At 31.0% G+C, this 16,815-nt stretch overlaps 1 protein-coding gene across 2 annotated transcripts in view; it reads right to left on the reverse strand.

Annotated features, from left to right (window-relative positions):
• LOC114334657 (gastrula zinc finger protein XlCGF8.2DB-like) overlaps positions 1-15,646 on the reverse strand; it is a 70,706-nt gene extending 55,060 nt beyond the window's left edge. Inside the window, exon 1 of one of the 2 annotated variants that reach the window (XM_050652865.1) lies at positions 15,324-15,646. In XM_050652865.1, coding sequence (XP_050508822.1) covers positions 15,324-15,543 — 220 coding nt within the window. In that variant the 5' untranslated portion in view covers positions 15,544-15,646. The remainder of the gene's footprint in view (positions 1-15,323) is intronic. The other variant, XM_050652866.1, reaches the window with a different exon arrangement.
• Between the last annotated feature and the right edge of the window lie 1,169 nt (positions 15,647-16,815).

Raw genomic sequence — 16,815 nt, forward strand, 5'->3', positions numbered from 1 at the left:
TATTAAGACTGAGTCATCCGCATATCGTATATTATTGGCCCAGGTACCATTTACTTTGATGCCGCTTTCGCATTCCTCAGGCTTCCTGGAAGATACTTTCTGATTATAAATTGAACAGTAGTGGGGAGAGAATGCATCCCTGTCTTACACCTCTGAGAATTTTTTGAGCTTGCGTTGTTTCGTTTAGTCCATTCTTTCACGGTTTTTGCTCTAAATTTTAAAGAACCGCTTGGATTGACATGAAATTTGGCATACGTATAGCTTACATGTCAAAGAAAAAAATTGATATTGTGGCGATGTGTGCTTTTGCCCTGGGGGTGACTTTTACCCCCTATTGGGGGTGAAAAAATATATGTCCAAAATAAGTCCGGAAATGGGTAAACTGACTAATTTTAAGTTACTTTTGTTCTATAGAGATTTTTCGCCAAATCAACACTTTTCGAGTTATTTGCGAGTGAATATGTTCATTTTGCAACAAAATAACCACATTTTTAGACGCTTTTTCGCAAATAACTCAAAAAGTACGTATTTTGTCGAAAAAAATGTTCTTAGCAAAAATATAGCGTATAAAAAAGTAAAAAAAATGGTGTACGCGTTAGGTCTCTGGATCTCGTAGAACCGGAGTTATAGCCAAAGAAAAATAGATTCATATTCACCAAATTTCAAATAGAATATTTCGACGTGAAATATCCAAAAAATTAAGCACTTTTTGGGGAAAACCCATTATAACTTTTTTATAGTGTTTAAAAAAGCTTTATTTTTGTTTTTACAAAAAGTTTCCAGCATTAAAGTTAAGCAAGTTACGCTCAAAATAAAGTTGGTCCCTTTTGTTTTTTCAAAAAAAAAAAAAATCGGAAGACCACCCTCTAATTAGCAACTTAAATGAAATTAATCGTTACCGCTCCACAAATTATTTTACTTATGTTGTGTTTTTATGATCTGTAAGTTTCATCGATTCAAAGTGCTTATATTTGAAAAAATTTGGTTTCAAAATAAAATTTTTAAAAATTTAAATTTTGAAAAATATGCTTTTTTGAAAATAACTTAAAAATTGTTAGAGATACCAAAAATCTCGAAAAACAAAAAAGTCAGATTTGCTTTTCTGAATGTCATATATTTTTTTCTTTTTCTATTAGACAAAAATTGATTAAGATTTGGTGTATCTAAATTTGCATACATTCGTGATCAGTGACTCGTTCAACCCCTTTTAACTACAGCCCTTTCAATAATAAGGACTTTGAACCGATGAAACTTACAGATCATATAAACAATATATACACGAGTCAAGAAACTTGTGAAGTCGTAACGATTAAGTTCAATTAAGATATTAATTAGGGGGTGATTTTCTCGATTTTTTTACCAAAACCAAAAGGGACTAACTTTATTTTGAGCGTAACTTGTTTAATTTTGATGCTAGAAATTTTTTTATAAAACAAAAATAAAACCTTTTTTAAACACTTTAAACAAGTTGTAATGAGTTTTCCCCGAAATGTGCTTCATTTTTGGCTATTTCACGTTAAAGTATTCCATTTGGAATTTGACGAATATGAACCTATTTTTTATTAGCTATAACTCTGCTTCTACTAGCTGTAGAGAGTGATATATACACCATTTTTTTTTTTTTATTTACAGGCTATTGTTTTGCTAAGAATATTTTTTCGACAAAATACTTACTATTTGAGTTATTTGCGAAGAACCGTCTAAAAGCGTGGTTATTTTGTTGAAAAAATGAACATATTCACTGCCAAATAACTCGAAAAGTATTGACTTAGTGAAAAAACTCTATAGAACAAAAGTTACTTAAAATTAGCCAGTTTATCCATTTTCTGACTTTCTTTGGACGAATATTTCTTCACCCCCAAGAGGGGGTGAAAACCACCCCCAGGGCAAAAGCACATATCGGCACAATATCACTTTTTTTCTTTGACTTGTTAGCTATGTGTATGCCAAATTTCATGTCAATCCAAGCGGTCCTTTAAAATTTAGAGATTTTGGAATATTCTACCGTTAAAGAACGGACTTATCCACCTTGACGACAGCTGTTTGATTCCAGTAAAGAGCTTCTATGCAACGAATGTCTTTTTGATCTATGTCGAGTTGTTTTAGTATATGTACGAGTTTATGATGTTGTACTCGATCGAAGGCTTTTTCATAATCTATAAAGCACATCATTACATATTTCCTTTGATCGTAGCAGTTCTGAGCTAGCACTTAAGCTGCAACTAGTGCTTCCCTGGTACCCAGGCATTTTTGAAATCCAAATTGTGAGCAACCAATAACCTTATCGCATTTTGGGGAGATTCTGTAGTGAAGAACTTTGAGGAATATTTTTAATGAATGGTAATAAGTGTTACGAATATTCTTTTGTACACCCCACTATCTATTTAGATATGTGCGAGTGACTATCTTTAAAATGCTACCTACAGCTATTGCATTTATTGAAGTGTTTTATCAGTTTGATATTGAGCATTGAAGTGAGAGTTGTTCAATAATTTTTTTTTGGAAAATGTTTATAAGATGTTTGTGAAATTGTCTTTTGTAGTAAACGTCTTCTTTGTTCAGATTACATTGTAAGACTGACTACTTGTTTTTTTTTCTATTTTGCATCTGAGTTGTTACATTATGTTCAATTCATACAATGAAATGTTAAAAATAGCGCTTTTCTTTTGTTAATCTAACAAATTTTTGATATTTTTAACATCCAATAACGTTTTTTATATGTGTGGCATTAGGTACCGAAGTGTGTCTACTCATGTCAAAAAAAAATGTTATTTTATAATTATTATATTTTGTTTTGTGAGTTTTGTTACATTGTGAATATTGTACTATACAAATTAATGTTGTTTTCTATACTGAATTTTGTAATGACGTATCCTATACATTTTTAATGTATTAACCCTAGAAAGATAATCTGCATAAAATTGATGCATGAATTTTCAAAGTATTGCTCTCTATTTCTAAATAGTGCGAATCTGTCTCTGAGCGTTTAGAACATCTAAGTCGTCGCTAGGAGCTTCCAGAAAACGTAGCTGTTGCTAAGGTAAGTGTCACCCATTTTGAAATATAACGACAAAACTATGCATGATTACCTCTTACATGACTTAAGATTTTGATTTATATAATAATTATATTATTTTTATGTAACTTTATGTTCCCATTATACAGGGTGTAACAAAAATACAGGTCATAAATTGTACCACATATTCTGGGACCAAAAATAGTTCGATTGAACCTAACTTACCTTAGTACAGATGTGCACATAAAAAAAGTTACAGCTCTTTGAAGTTACAAAATAAAAATCGATTTTTTCCAATATATCGAAAACTATTCGAGATTTTTTATTGAAAATGGACATAAGGTATTCTTATGGCAGGAGAATCTTAAAAAAAATTATAGTGAAATTTGTGCACCCCATAAAACTTTTATGGGGGTTTTATTCCCCCAAAACCCCCCCCCCCCCCCAAATTTTTGCGTACGTTCCAATTAAATTAATATTGTGATACCATTAGTTAAACACAATGTTTTTAAAACTTTTTGCCTCTTAGTACTTTTTCGTAAAGCCAGTTTTTACCGAGATATTTTGAATATTTGTCAAATCCACCACATTTTTGTATATGGTTACGTATGACTATAGAGACCTGGTAATAACATGAAAATTTACATTTTTAGGTATGTTTTGAACCAATTTAAAAAAGAAGCCACATCTCGATAACAGATGCCTTATCGAAAAAATAGTAAGAGGCAAAAAAGTTTTAAAAACATTGTGTTTAACTAATGGTACCACAATAATAATTTAATTGGAACATACGCAAAAGTTTGGGAAGGTTTAAGGGAACAAAACCCCCATAAAATTTTTATGGGGTGCACAGATTTCATTATAATTTTTTTTAAGAATTTCCTGCCATAAGTATGCCACTTGTTCATTTTCAATAAAAAATCTCCTAAGAGTTTTGGATATATGGAAAAAAATCGATTTTAATTTTGTAACTTCAAAGGGCTGTAACTTTTTTTATGTGCACATTATTGTACTAAGTAAGGTAAGTTAGGTTAAATCTATCTATTTTTAGTCTCCGGATATGTGATTTAATTTATGACCTGCATTTTTGTTACACCCTGTATATAATACATGCTTATTATTTATTTTATAATAGAAAATGTTATTATTATAGTAAAAAATAATGTTTCCAAATTTTATGAATTTATAATAGAAGTTTAGTTTTTGATTTTTTTTAATAAATAAAAAATATAATATAAATAAATTATTTCTATACCATCTATACCAAAATTTATATACCATCTACCTACAAGAGAAGTTTCACTTCCTTAGTAATTTTTTATTATGGTACCTATACAGCCAATGAGAGGAATTTTTTCCTTTTTATGTTAAATTATTTCTATTATTTTTTATTTGTATATGTGTGTAACTATACAGGGTGTAACAAAAATACAGGTCATAAATTTAATCACATATTCTGGGACCAAAAATATTTCAATTGAACCTAATTTACCTTAGTACAATGTGCACAGAAAAAAAGTTACAGCCCTTTGAAGTTAGAAAATGAAAATCAATTTTTTTCCAATATACTTATCGAAAATTATTAGAGATTTTTTATTGAAAATGGACATGTGGCATTCTTATGGCAGTAGCATCTTAAAAAAAATTATAGTGAAATTTGAAAACCCCATTTTATGGGGGTTTTATTCCTTTTAACCCTCCCAAACTTTTGTGTATGTTCCAATTAAATTATTATTGTAGTACTATTAGTTAAACACAACGTTTTTAAAACTTTTTTGCCTCTTAGTACTTTTTCAAAAAGTCAGTTTTTATAGAGATATTTTGAATATTTGTCAAATCCACCACATATTTGTATATTGGTTAAGTACTATTATGAAGACTAGGATATGAAAATGTATTTATGATTTACATTTTTAGGTATATTTTGAATTTATTTTTATTTATTAAGCGCAACAGGCCTTGTAGGCCTAGGGCTACAATGTTTACATATCGGATTACATAAATAATATAATAAATAACTTAATATAACTTACATAACTTATACATTTTATTTAATTACACTTCAGTCTTTTTATACACTCCTTCACCACCTCTCTCCATCTCCTCCTGTCCAATGCTAGTTCCTTCCATCTCTCAAAGTTACTTTTCTTCAAGTCTTCATAATACACACTGTCCTTCCATCTTTTCCTTGGCCTGCCTTTCCTCCTCTTTTGTATTGGTCTTCGTGAGAGTACCATTTTTGGCATTCGATTACTTCCCATTCTCTCAATGTGCCCCAAGTATCGTATTCTCTGTGCTTTGATCGTCGTCGTGATCGTTGGCTCTTGATATAGTTCTTTCAATTCTTTATTGGTTCTTCTTCTCCACTGACCTTCTATTTTCACACCTTCATATAATTGCTCTTTGCATTTTTCTCTCCCATCTTTCTAAAAGGTCTGTTTCTGACTTTTTGAGCACCCATGTTTCGCCTGTGTATGTTACTGTAGGTCTGATAACAGTCTTATAAATTCTTATTTTGTTTTTCTTGATACGTATTTGGATTTCAATAATGTGCGTAATGCTCCATATTTTTTATTTCCTTTAGCTATTCTTGCCTTTATCTCCCCTTCTTCATGACCATTTTCATTTATTTTAGCTCCCAGGTAAATAATTTCTTTGGCTCTTTTGAACGAGTATGTTTTTTCTCCATCTATTTGTACTATGATGTTATTCTCTTTTTCTTTTTGGATCTCTCCCATTATCATATACTTTGTCTTTTCTTCATTTATTTTAAGTCCGAATTTTTTGGCTTCTGTTATTATGTTTTTCATTAACTTTTATAGTTCTTTTTTGCTTGTTGCTAATAGCGTCAGATCATCTGCAAACGCTATGCATTGGTGGCTTTTCCTTTTTTTAATAATCAGGTTTTCCTGATTATTCCTTCCAATGTTAGATTGAATGCCATTGTTGATAGTGGGTCTCCTTGTCGTAATCTTTCCTTGGTTTCAAACTTTTTGGATGTATACCCTTTCCAAGCTGTTTCGTTTGTTGTGTTTTCCATCATCATCTTTATCATCCTGACAATTTTACTTGGTATCCCCAATTCTTTCATCAGTTCGTACATCTGCTGTCTATTTACTGTGTCGTAAGCCTGCTTAAAGTCTATGAACAAAGCATATGGTACTGTTTTATGTTCGGAACAGGTAGTCTGTATTTCTTTTAAGGCAAATATTTGGTCAGTCTTTGATCTGTTGTTTCTAAAACCTGCCTGGTATTCTCCCAGTATTTTTTCCGAATATTGACTTAGCCTTTTTCTTATACTTTGTGCCAAGATTTTGTAAATTATTTCTAATAGTGCGATGCCTCTGTAGTTTTCGCATAGCATTCTATCACCTTTTTTATGTATAGGGCATATCCTTGCTATGGTCCACTCTTCTGGCATTTTTTCTACTTCCCATATTCTTTTTATCAGGTCATATATCTCTCCCTCTGTAATCTTTTCCCTCCTGATTTTAGCATTTCGGCCTATATTTCTGTTATTCCTGGGCTTTTGTTATTTTTCAAGCTCTTTATTTCGTTCTTTATTTCTTGTTCTGTGGGTATTTCTATTGCTATCTGATCATCTTCAATTTCATGGTTTGTTTCCTTTTATACTTCGCTCTTATTTAGCAGTTCTGTGAAATAGTTTTGCCAGTTTTCCATTATTTTTTCCGGCTCATTTAGCAACAGCCCTTTATCATATCTCATATATATGGGTTGTTTTTTTGATATCCTCTTTCCATTTCTTTTTGCTTCCTGGTAGAATCTTATTTCTTTTTTTTGAAATTTGTCTTCTATTTCTTTCAGTTTGTTCTCGTTGTATTTTCTCTTTTGGCTTCTACATTTTCTTTTATCATGATTTTTCTCAATTCTCTGTATTCTTCTCTAGTGCTTTCTTCGTCATTTGTGAGATTTTTGAGTCTTACCTTTCTTATTGCTTCTGCTACTTCTTGACATTCTTCATCATACCAATCTTTTGTTTTGTGTCTTCTTTTGGTTTTCGCTAGGATTGCTTTACTTGTGTTCAAGATTGCTTCTTTGATATTTTCCCATTGCTTGTCTGGGTTTGACGTTTCTTGTTCCCTGATTAGTCTGTTGGTTATTCCCTGTTCATACTTCTTCTGTGTGTTGTTATCTTTTAGTAGTCCTATGTTGAATTGTTTTCCAATTTTTTCTTTTGTTTTATTGTTTTTCTTTATGTTATGCTCGATTTTGTATTCTGCTCTCACCAAGTAGTGGTCAGAGTTACAGTCCGCCCCTCTCATGCTCTTTACATTTATTACATTGTTTGCATGTTTCTTCTCTATTAAAATATGGTATATCTGATTTACTGTCTTTTTATCAGGGGAAATCCACGTTCCTTTATATATATCTTTTCGGCGTAATTGTGTGCTTCTTATCACCATTTGCCTTTCTGTTGCAAAGCCTATTATTCTTTGGCCATTATCGTTCGACATCGACACCTCATGCTTACTATATTTCCCTATTATGTGTTCGTATATATTCTCTCTTCCGACTTTGGCGTTGCAGTCTCCCATTATTATTTTGATGTCAAACCCTGGTAATTTATCATATTCTCTTTCCAATTGCTCGTAGAATTCATCTGTTTCTTCTTCTGTGGCATCTTCAATCGGTGCGTGTACATTTATTATACTTATGTTTCGTTTGTCCCCTTTTAATCTTATTGTGCATAATCTATCTGATATTGGTTGGAATGCCATTACTCTTTCCTTCCATTTTCGCTGTATTATAAAACCTGTTCCTAACCTTCTGGTTTCTCCCCCGCTTTTAAAAAATACCACGTCTTCTATTTCTACTATTTCTGTCTCCAATTGTTTTGTCTCTTGTAAAGCTATTATTTCTACATTATATCTTTTAATTTCTCTAATTAATTCTTTGAGTTTTCCTGTTTCGTATGTGCCTCTTACATTCCATGTACCTAAGTTAACTTTAGTTTTCTTTTTGTTATTTTTGCTTATTGCCTTGTCCATTGCCTGCGTCGTTTCCGTGTTCTTTATCTCTGTTGCAAACTGTATCTTGTCATTTTCGGCTTTTTTTTATTGCTGTCTTGACTTGTCTTATTTCCATAGTTCGTAATCCTCTTCTTTGCATTTTTCGTCGTCATTTGTTTCCTTTCATTGTTATTGCTTAGTTTTTTGCTTTGGTTTCTACCACCAACGTTTGGTTCATTCCATCCCAGCGCCATATTTCATGATCGGCATATATTTTCTTATACCCTACTTTCACTTTTCTCCCTTCCTTTCTGAGTTCTTGCGCTTTTTGTCTGACACGTTTCTGTACAATTCTGTCGTTCTATGATAGGTCATCGTTGATATAAACTAGACCTTCTTTGCGATTTCTCAATTTGGTTTTGTTTCGCATGATTTTTCTTTTATCTTCTTCCTTTTCAAGCTCAACCAAACAAACTTTTTCTCCTAACTTCAAAGCCTTCTCTATTTGTACATCTACTTCTAATTCTGTCTGCAGAAAATTTTCATTGCATGTTTTAGGATATCTGGGCCATTTGTATCTATGTTCGAACCATGTATAATTATATTTTTCCGCCTTTTTTGATTTTCTAAACTTTCAAGCCGTTCTTCTATTTGATAAACTGCCTGTTTTAGTTTCGTGTTTTCTTCCCTTAATGTTATATTCTCCTGTCGTAGCTCTCTTATTTCATCTCTATATTCTTTCTGCTCTCTACGCATCTCGCTAAGTTCTCTTGATTGTTCCTCGATTTTTAAACTTACTGCTGCCATCATTTCCATAATTTTTTGTACATTATCCTATATTTTCTCCTTTCTGTAGAAGGGAGATCTGTTTATTTTTCGACTTTTGTTAAAAGCCCGTTCCAATTCTTCCTCTTTTCTCTTCTTGTCATTTTTGTCCGTCTTAGTACCGTCACTTTCAATTCGAAATAGCTCTTTGTATTTTTTATCTTCTCTGCTCATTACAACTGGTTCGTTTCACTGCGATAAAGGTCTCGTTCGGACTATCTCTTCAGAAACTTAACCTTTCTCAGTGTAACGTCTTACTTTTTTCTTTTTTTTTTTGATAAAATTATATTGAGCAGTATATACTATTTCGATCCTCCCTAGTTACAGGACTTTCCTGTCGACTTGGTAACACCGCGTTCCAATCGAACGAGATTCCACTTCGAATATCGTAATATCGACGACGTTGTATTTGTTTATGTGTTACGCTTACCTTTTATTTTTGCCGATTTGTAGCACAATTTCAATATTTAGTTTATTATTTTTCGTTCTGCGCAAAGATTACTCACTTAAATTCACAATTTATGCGTTTGCTATAATTGATTTAATCTGCATTTCGCGAAAAACGGGTTTAATGCAGGAGCAAAATACAATCTATCAAATCTATCTATTTTTAGTCTCCGGATATGTGATTTAATTTATGACCTGCATTTTTGTTACACCCTGTATATAATACATGCTTATTATTTATATTATAATAGAAAATGTTATTATTATAGTAAAAAATAATGTTTCCAAATTTTGTGAATTTATAATAGAAGTTTAGTTTTTGATTTTTTTTAATAAATAAAAAATATAATATAAATAAATTATTTCTATACCATCTATACCAAAATTTATATACCATCTATACCCCAGACTGTGGGTGAAAAAACGTGATATAATTCAGGAATTTTTGAAACCTATCAGATGTTGTAAAAGACGATGCCAGGAATAACTTCTACTAAAATGTAACCAAAAATATTGTGCGCTTTTTTTTCTATTGCGATTTTCATTTGTTAAATTTGCAATTTTTAATGATTTTTAATTTTGCAGCTTAGGATATTGATTTTAGAGACAATCTTTTTAATAGAAAGTTGTAGTAAATTAAAAAAACCTACAATTTGAGGTATGGTAAGTTTAATTTAGTTAATTGGTTATTGCAGAACAGCCTGCGAAAGGTCCAAAATGGCCGTTTTTTACAATTGCCTTATTTATTGTACGAATAATTTTTTTTATTTTTTAAAGCTTTAAAATGAAGATCTTTCAATTCCAAACATAAAAAAATTGTAAAGCCAGATTAACGAATTTGTTGCTTAGATATTATAAATTGTTTATCCCAAGAGGTCAAATGTCGAAGGCTATAACTTTTTGAAAAAAAATTGTAGAGAGTTGGTGAAACATCCAATCTCCTTCTAAAGAGTTATATTTTCATATTCTGATGTAAATAAATGCGTAAAACATTTTTAAACCTCTAATTTTTGGGTTTGAAAATAAGGGGGCAAATTTCGTTAAAAACATTTAGAGCTGAAGCGGCCCTGTACATCCTATGAGTTTTTAACTTACAGATTATTGTTGCTGAAGATGAAACGAAGATTTATAAAAAAATAAAAAATTTCTACGACCAACTGAAGCCGAGATAATTTTTGGGTTTGAAAATAAGGGGCAAATTTCGTTATAAACATTTAGAGCTGAAGCGGCCCTGTACATCCTATGAGTTTCTAACTTACAGATTATTGTTGCTGAAGACGAAACGAAGATTTACAAAAAAATAAATATTTTCTACAACTAACTGAAGCCCAGATAATTGTTTTTTTTTTTCCTAAATCGTAGTGCCTTTATTTATAACAATTACGAAATTATTTTACAGTCATTGACTAAAGAAAGACTTATATTATCTTAAAATAAAAATTATTATAAAATATAATTATTAAAAATTATTTTTTAAATCGGTGCTTTTGCAAGCGGCCGAATTTTGCAAATCGCCCGGCTCGCTTCAAATCCGCGCGCTCGGAAAATTTTTACGTAGCTTGTATTAAATTTTGACAGAAAACAATTTAATAATATTACCATTATAATATACAGTCTATTTACCACTGTATTTGTTTTTGTTGATAAACTTTTATATGTGAAATCCAAAAAGAATAGTCACTACAAGAAGAAAAAGTTTTATATTGTATATTATATAGTAAGAAGTAACATTATTATTATTATTATATTTATATAACAACGGCACCCGATTTGGGCGTCGAAACGTTAATAAAATTATTTTTTTCATTTTAATTGTGGCTTATTTCCCATATAAATAATTAATCATTAAAAATAAAGTTATACATTTCATATATACTTATGGGTCATTCCACGAACATACGCCTGTTTTGGATTACTTCGACAACGAATATTTTACTGTGCAACATAAGAATTACGAAAGTAAATGGCGCTAATAATTATTCCAATAAACAACAATGTAATTTGCAATTTACTTTCGTTCTCCTTATTTTGCACAGTAAAATATTCGTTGTCGAAGTAATCCAAAACAGGCGTATGTTCGTGGAATAGGGTATATGTATCATTTTCAAAACAAATACAGTGGTAAATAGACTGTATATTATAATGGTAATATTATTAAATTGTTTTCTGTCAAAATTTAATACAAGTTACGTAATTTTCGGACCGCGCGGATTTGAAGTGAGCCGGGTGATTTGCAAAATTCGGCCGCTCGCAAAAGCACCGAATTTAAAAATAATTTTTAATAATTAAATGTAACTATATTTTATAATAATTTTTATTTTAAGATAATATAAGTCTTTCTTTAGTCAATGACTGTAAAATAATTTCTTAATTGTTATAAATAAAGGCACTATGACTTAGAAATAAAAAACAATTATCTCGGCTTCAGTTGGTTGTAGAAAATTTTTATTTTTTTACAAATCTTCGTTTTGTCTTCAGCAACAATAATCTGTAAGTTATAAACTCATAGGATGTACAGGGCCGCTTCAGCTCTAAATGTTTTTAACGAAATTTGCCCACTTATTTTCAAACCCAAAAATTATCTCGGCTTCAGTTGGTCGTAGAAATTTTTTATTTTTTTATAAATCTTCGTTTCATCTTCAGCAACAATAATCTGTAAGTTAAAAACTCATATGATGTACAGGGCCGCTTCAGCTCTAAATGTTTATAACGAAATTTGCCCCATTATTTTCAAACCCGAAAATTAGAGGTTTAAAAATGTTTTACGCATTTATTTACATCAGAATATGAAAATATAACTCTTTAGAAGGAGATTGGATGTTTCACCAACTCTACAATTTTTTTTCAAAAAGTTATAGCCTTCGACATTTGACCTCTTGGGATAAACAATTTATAATATCTAAGCAACAAATTCGTTAATCTGGCTTTACAATTTTTTGTATGTTTGGAATTGAAAGATCTTCATTTTAAAGCTTTAAAAAATAAAAAAAATTATTCGTACAATAAATAATGCAATTGTAAAAAACGGCCATTTTGGACCTTTCGCGGGCTGTTTTGCAATAACCAATTAACGAAATTAAACATACCATACCTCAAATTGTAGGTTTTTTAATTTACTACAACTTTCTATTAAAAAGTTTTTCTCTAAAATCAATATCCTAAGCTGCAAAATTAAAAATCATTAAAAATTGCAAATTTAACAAATGAAAATCGCAATAGAAAAAAAAGCGCACAATATTTTTGGTTACATTTTAGTAGAAGTTATTCCTGGCATCGTCTTTTACAACACCTGATAGGTTTCAAATATTCCTGAATTATATACTGAAATCGATCTATTTTTCACCCACAGCCTAGGGTACTACCTACAAGAGAAGTTTTACTTCCTTAGTAATTTTTTATTATGGTACCTATACAGCCAAGGAGAGGAATTTTTTCCTTTTTATATTAAATTATTTCTATTATTTTTTATTTGTATGTGTGTAACTATACAGGGTGTAACAAAAATATAGGTCATAAATTTAATCACATATTCTGGGACCAAAAATATTTCAATTGAACCTAATTTACCTTAGTACAATGTGCACAGAAAAAAAGTTACAGCCCTTTGAAGTTAGAAAATGAAAATCAATTTTTTTTCCAATATACTTATCGAAAATTATTAGAGATTTTTTATTGAAAATGGGCATGTGGCATTCTTATGGCAGTAGTATCTTAAAAAAAATTATAGTGAAATTTGAAAACCCCATTTTATGGGGGTTTTATCCCTTTTAACCCTCCCAAACTTTTGTGTATGTTCCAATTAAATTATTATAGTAGTACCATTACTTAAACAAAACGTTTTTAAAACTTTTTTGCATCTTAGTACTTTTCCAAAAAGTCAGTTTTTATAGAGATATTTTGAATATTTGTCAAATCCACCACATATTTGTATATTGGTTAAGTACTATTATGAAGACTAGGATATGAAAATTTATTTATGATTTACATTTTTAGGTATATTTTGAACCATACTAAAAAAGAAGCCACATCTCGATAAAAGGTACCTTATTGAAAAAATACAAAGAGGCAAAAAAGTTTTCAAAACACTGTGTTTAACTAATGGTACCGCAGAAATAGTTTAATTGGAACATACACAAACATTTGGGGGTTTAAAGGAACAAAACCCCCATAATATTCTTATGTAAACATATTAAAAAAGAACCTGCAACTCAATACAAATGACCTATCGAAAAAATACTAAGAGGCAAAAAGTTTTAAAAACAGTGAGTTTAACTAATGTTACCACAATAATAATTTAATTGGAACGTACATAAAAGTTTGGGGGGTTAAAGGGAACAAAACCCTCATAAAATTTTTATGGGGTGCCACATGTCCATTTTCAATAAAAAATCTCTAATAGTTTTCGATATACAGTAGAATGTCGATAATCCGGACGTCATAAATCCGGACCGTCAATAATCCGGATTTGTATCCAGCAAAAATATCTGATTCTTTTAAAATATATTAAGAACTTCGCTGCGAAAAACGAACCTCTACCGCAGTTCAAAAATATTTTACACATTTTTTTTTAAATCCCAAATAGTGTCTGATGTCTTTACTGTACACATGGTGCTATTATAAATTAATTACAATACAGTGTTTAAACATAAAAAAATGTTTTGATTAATTTCACCTCTAGACACTTTACTGTACAAGATAAAACATTAAATTTTAAAACGTTTGTTGTACTTTAATGTGTATACTGGCCTTTTTTGAGGTAATTTTGATAATCCGGATAATTTGATAATCCGGATGGGGTTCGGTCCCAATTAATCCGGATTATTGACGTTCTACTGTATTCAAAAAAATCAATTTTCATTTTGGAACTTCAAAGGGCTGTAACTTTTTTTATGTGCATATTTGTACCAAGGTAAGTTAGGTTCATTTGAACTATTTCTGGTGCCAGAATATGTGATTTAATTTATGACCTGTATTTTTGTTAAAACCTGTATAATAAGGTACAGTTTATTCTAATTATGATTGTATAAAACTCGAAATATTGGCATGCATCAATTTTACGCATGATTATCTTTTATGTACATCAAAATATGTCTTTCTAGGGTTAAAGGATCAATAAAATATGACTATGATATGTAGTGTCAACAGTGTTCTATACTATGGAGTGGAATCATGGACGTTAAATGTAGAGACAATGAGACGACTTAACGCCTTTGAAATGTGGACCTATAGAAAAATTATGAGGGTTTCCTGGGTAGATAGAGTTACAAACAATGAAGTACTGAGAAGAATAGGTAAAGAAAAGGAAGTTGAACTTACAATTAAAGAAAAGAAGCTACAGTATCTCGGACATGTGATGCGGGGCGAGAAGTATGGCATCCTACGACTCATAATGCAGGGAAAGATAGATGGCAGAAGAAGCATCGGAAGAAGACGAATTTCATGGTTGAAGAACCTGAGAGAGTGGTTTGGATGCAGCTCGAAACAACTATTTAGAGCTACTGCCTCAAAAATTAAAATAGCTATGATGATTGCCAACCTCCGTAGCGGAGATGGCACCTGAAGAAGAAGAATGATATGTAACTTTATGAGACGTGGCTACCAGAGGGTTAATTGTTTTGTGACAAAACTGTATATATATGTAGAAATAAAAAATAGAGCGTTTATTAGTGAAAATCGATTGCTAAAACAGGGTAGGCAGATAAGTACCCATGTAGAGTTGAGATTAATAAACATTCTATTTACCTTAGTAAAAAGGAATCCTAGATCAACCTAACCTCTATAAAAAAAACCTCATTGTAATAAATTAATTGATATGAGGAGTATTTTCTAATTTTTTTTCAATTTTGTTATATTCGGTGACACTGTTTATTGGAGAGATAATGGGCAAGAATGTTAAATGTGCATAAAACATACAGATACCTATCTCCTAACAGATTTTACAGTAAGTAAATTGTACAGTTTAGTACCTAGTTATTAAACTTAATTTACTTACATTGTAATTATTGCATATTTATGTTTAACAACATATTAATTGGAAAAATGAATGATTATTGTTATATACTTACCCTTTTCCTTTGTTTGTTTCTCTTCAAATGGAGGTTTAATATTATCTTCTACCTTCGTGTTCAAGGAGAATTGGTTCAAGTTTAAATCATCAAATAATGTATTATCACCATTGGACTCCTCTTTAATTTCATTTTTAAAATCTAAAAATGCATCATCCAGTTCATTAGATAATATTTCTATTTTACAGGTGTCTTCACTAAATTCCTGTTTTACTTCCATTTGATTAAACCTGGTTTTATTTATTTCAATAATATTTTACACATAAAAAAAGCGAAATCTAGCTTACAAATTTACAAAATACAAAATGGTGCAACATGACATATGACATATAACATGAAACATGAAAAGGGTTGTCACATGTCACCGGTCACGAACAAATCATAGAGTTATATATAGGGCTTTTCATCGATTGTCATTTGTTTCGAGCTTCTGTCATGTGTCATATAATTTTAATATATCTACGTCATACGTCTTTGGTTTGTATAATTGGTATTGCCAATAACGTACGATGTAGATGTATTAATATTATGTGACACATGACAGAAGCTCGAAACAAATGACTGTGAATGAAAAGCCCTATTAGCATAGAGAGAGTGTCATTCAGAGCGAAGTGACGACACCATCTTTTTTATTTGGATTAGTGCTGTTTCACTCTTACGCATAGTAAAGCTGCTAGAGTTGTCCTCCTCTTCCGTGCCTATATTCACACTGAATGTCATCATAGATTTTCGATACAATGTGTTAGAAAGAGATGCCGCAAACCAGTCCATGAGATCTTGTCGTCAGGAAGCGCGGAAGGTAGGCTCCCTCTATGTTAATATATACCTCTATGGAACAAATAGGGCTTTTCATCGATTGTCATTTGTTTCGAGCTGCTGTCATGTGTCACATAATATTAAAATATCTACGACATACGTCTTTGGTTTGTATCATTGGTATTACCAATAACGTATGGCGTAGATATATTAATATTATGTGACACATGACAGAAGCTCGAAACAAATGACTGTGAATGAAAAGCCCAAGCCCTATATGGTACGATCAGGTCCTAGATTCCGTGCACTGTAGATATCTACAGTCGCTTTCTGTCGATGGCAATTGTCATGAAAATATTTGAATTTTTAGTTTTAATTCAAATATTTTCTTGTTTTACTAAGTGCCACTTCAGCATCAATTAGAGTATAACCTAGCAAAACTAGAAAATAATTCAATTAAAGCTAAAAATTTCAAATATTTTCATGACAATTGACATCGATAGAAGGCGACTGTAGATATCTACAGTGCACGGAATCCAGGCCCGTATGACGTACATAGATATAGGAAGAGCTAAAGTTCTTATGGAAATCCATTGTTGCCACATCTTCAAATATGAGAAGAGACGTCTATCAATTACTGTCAATTGTCTGATGATCTTTGTTATGTTTGGTTATGTGTTGTTGACCATAGAAAAAAGTGTTGTGTGATTTGGTAGAATGCGATCTTACTCTTTAA

The sequence above is a fragment of the Diabrotica virgifera genome, chromosome 6 (genome assembly GCF_917563875.1).
Source record: "Diabrotica virgifera virgifera chromosome 6, PGI_DIABVI_V3a".
In the NCBI taxonomy this organism is placed as follows: Eukaryota; Metazoa; Arthropoda; class Insecta; order Coleoptera; family Chrysomelidae; genus Diabrotica; species Diabrotica virgifera.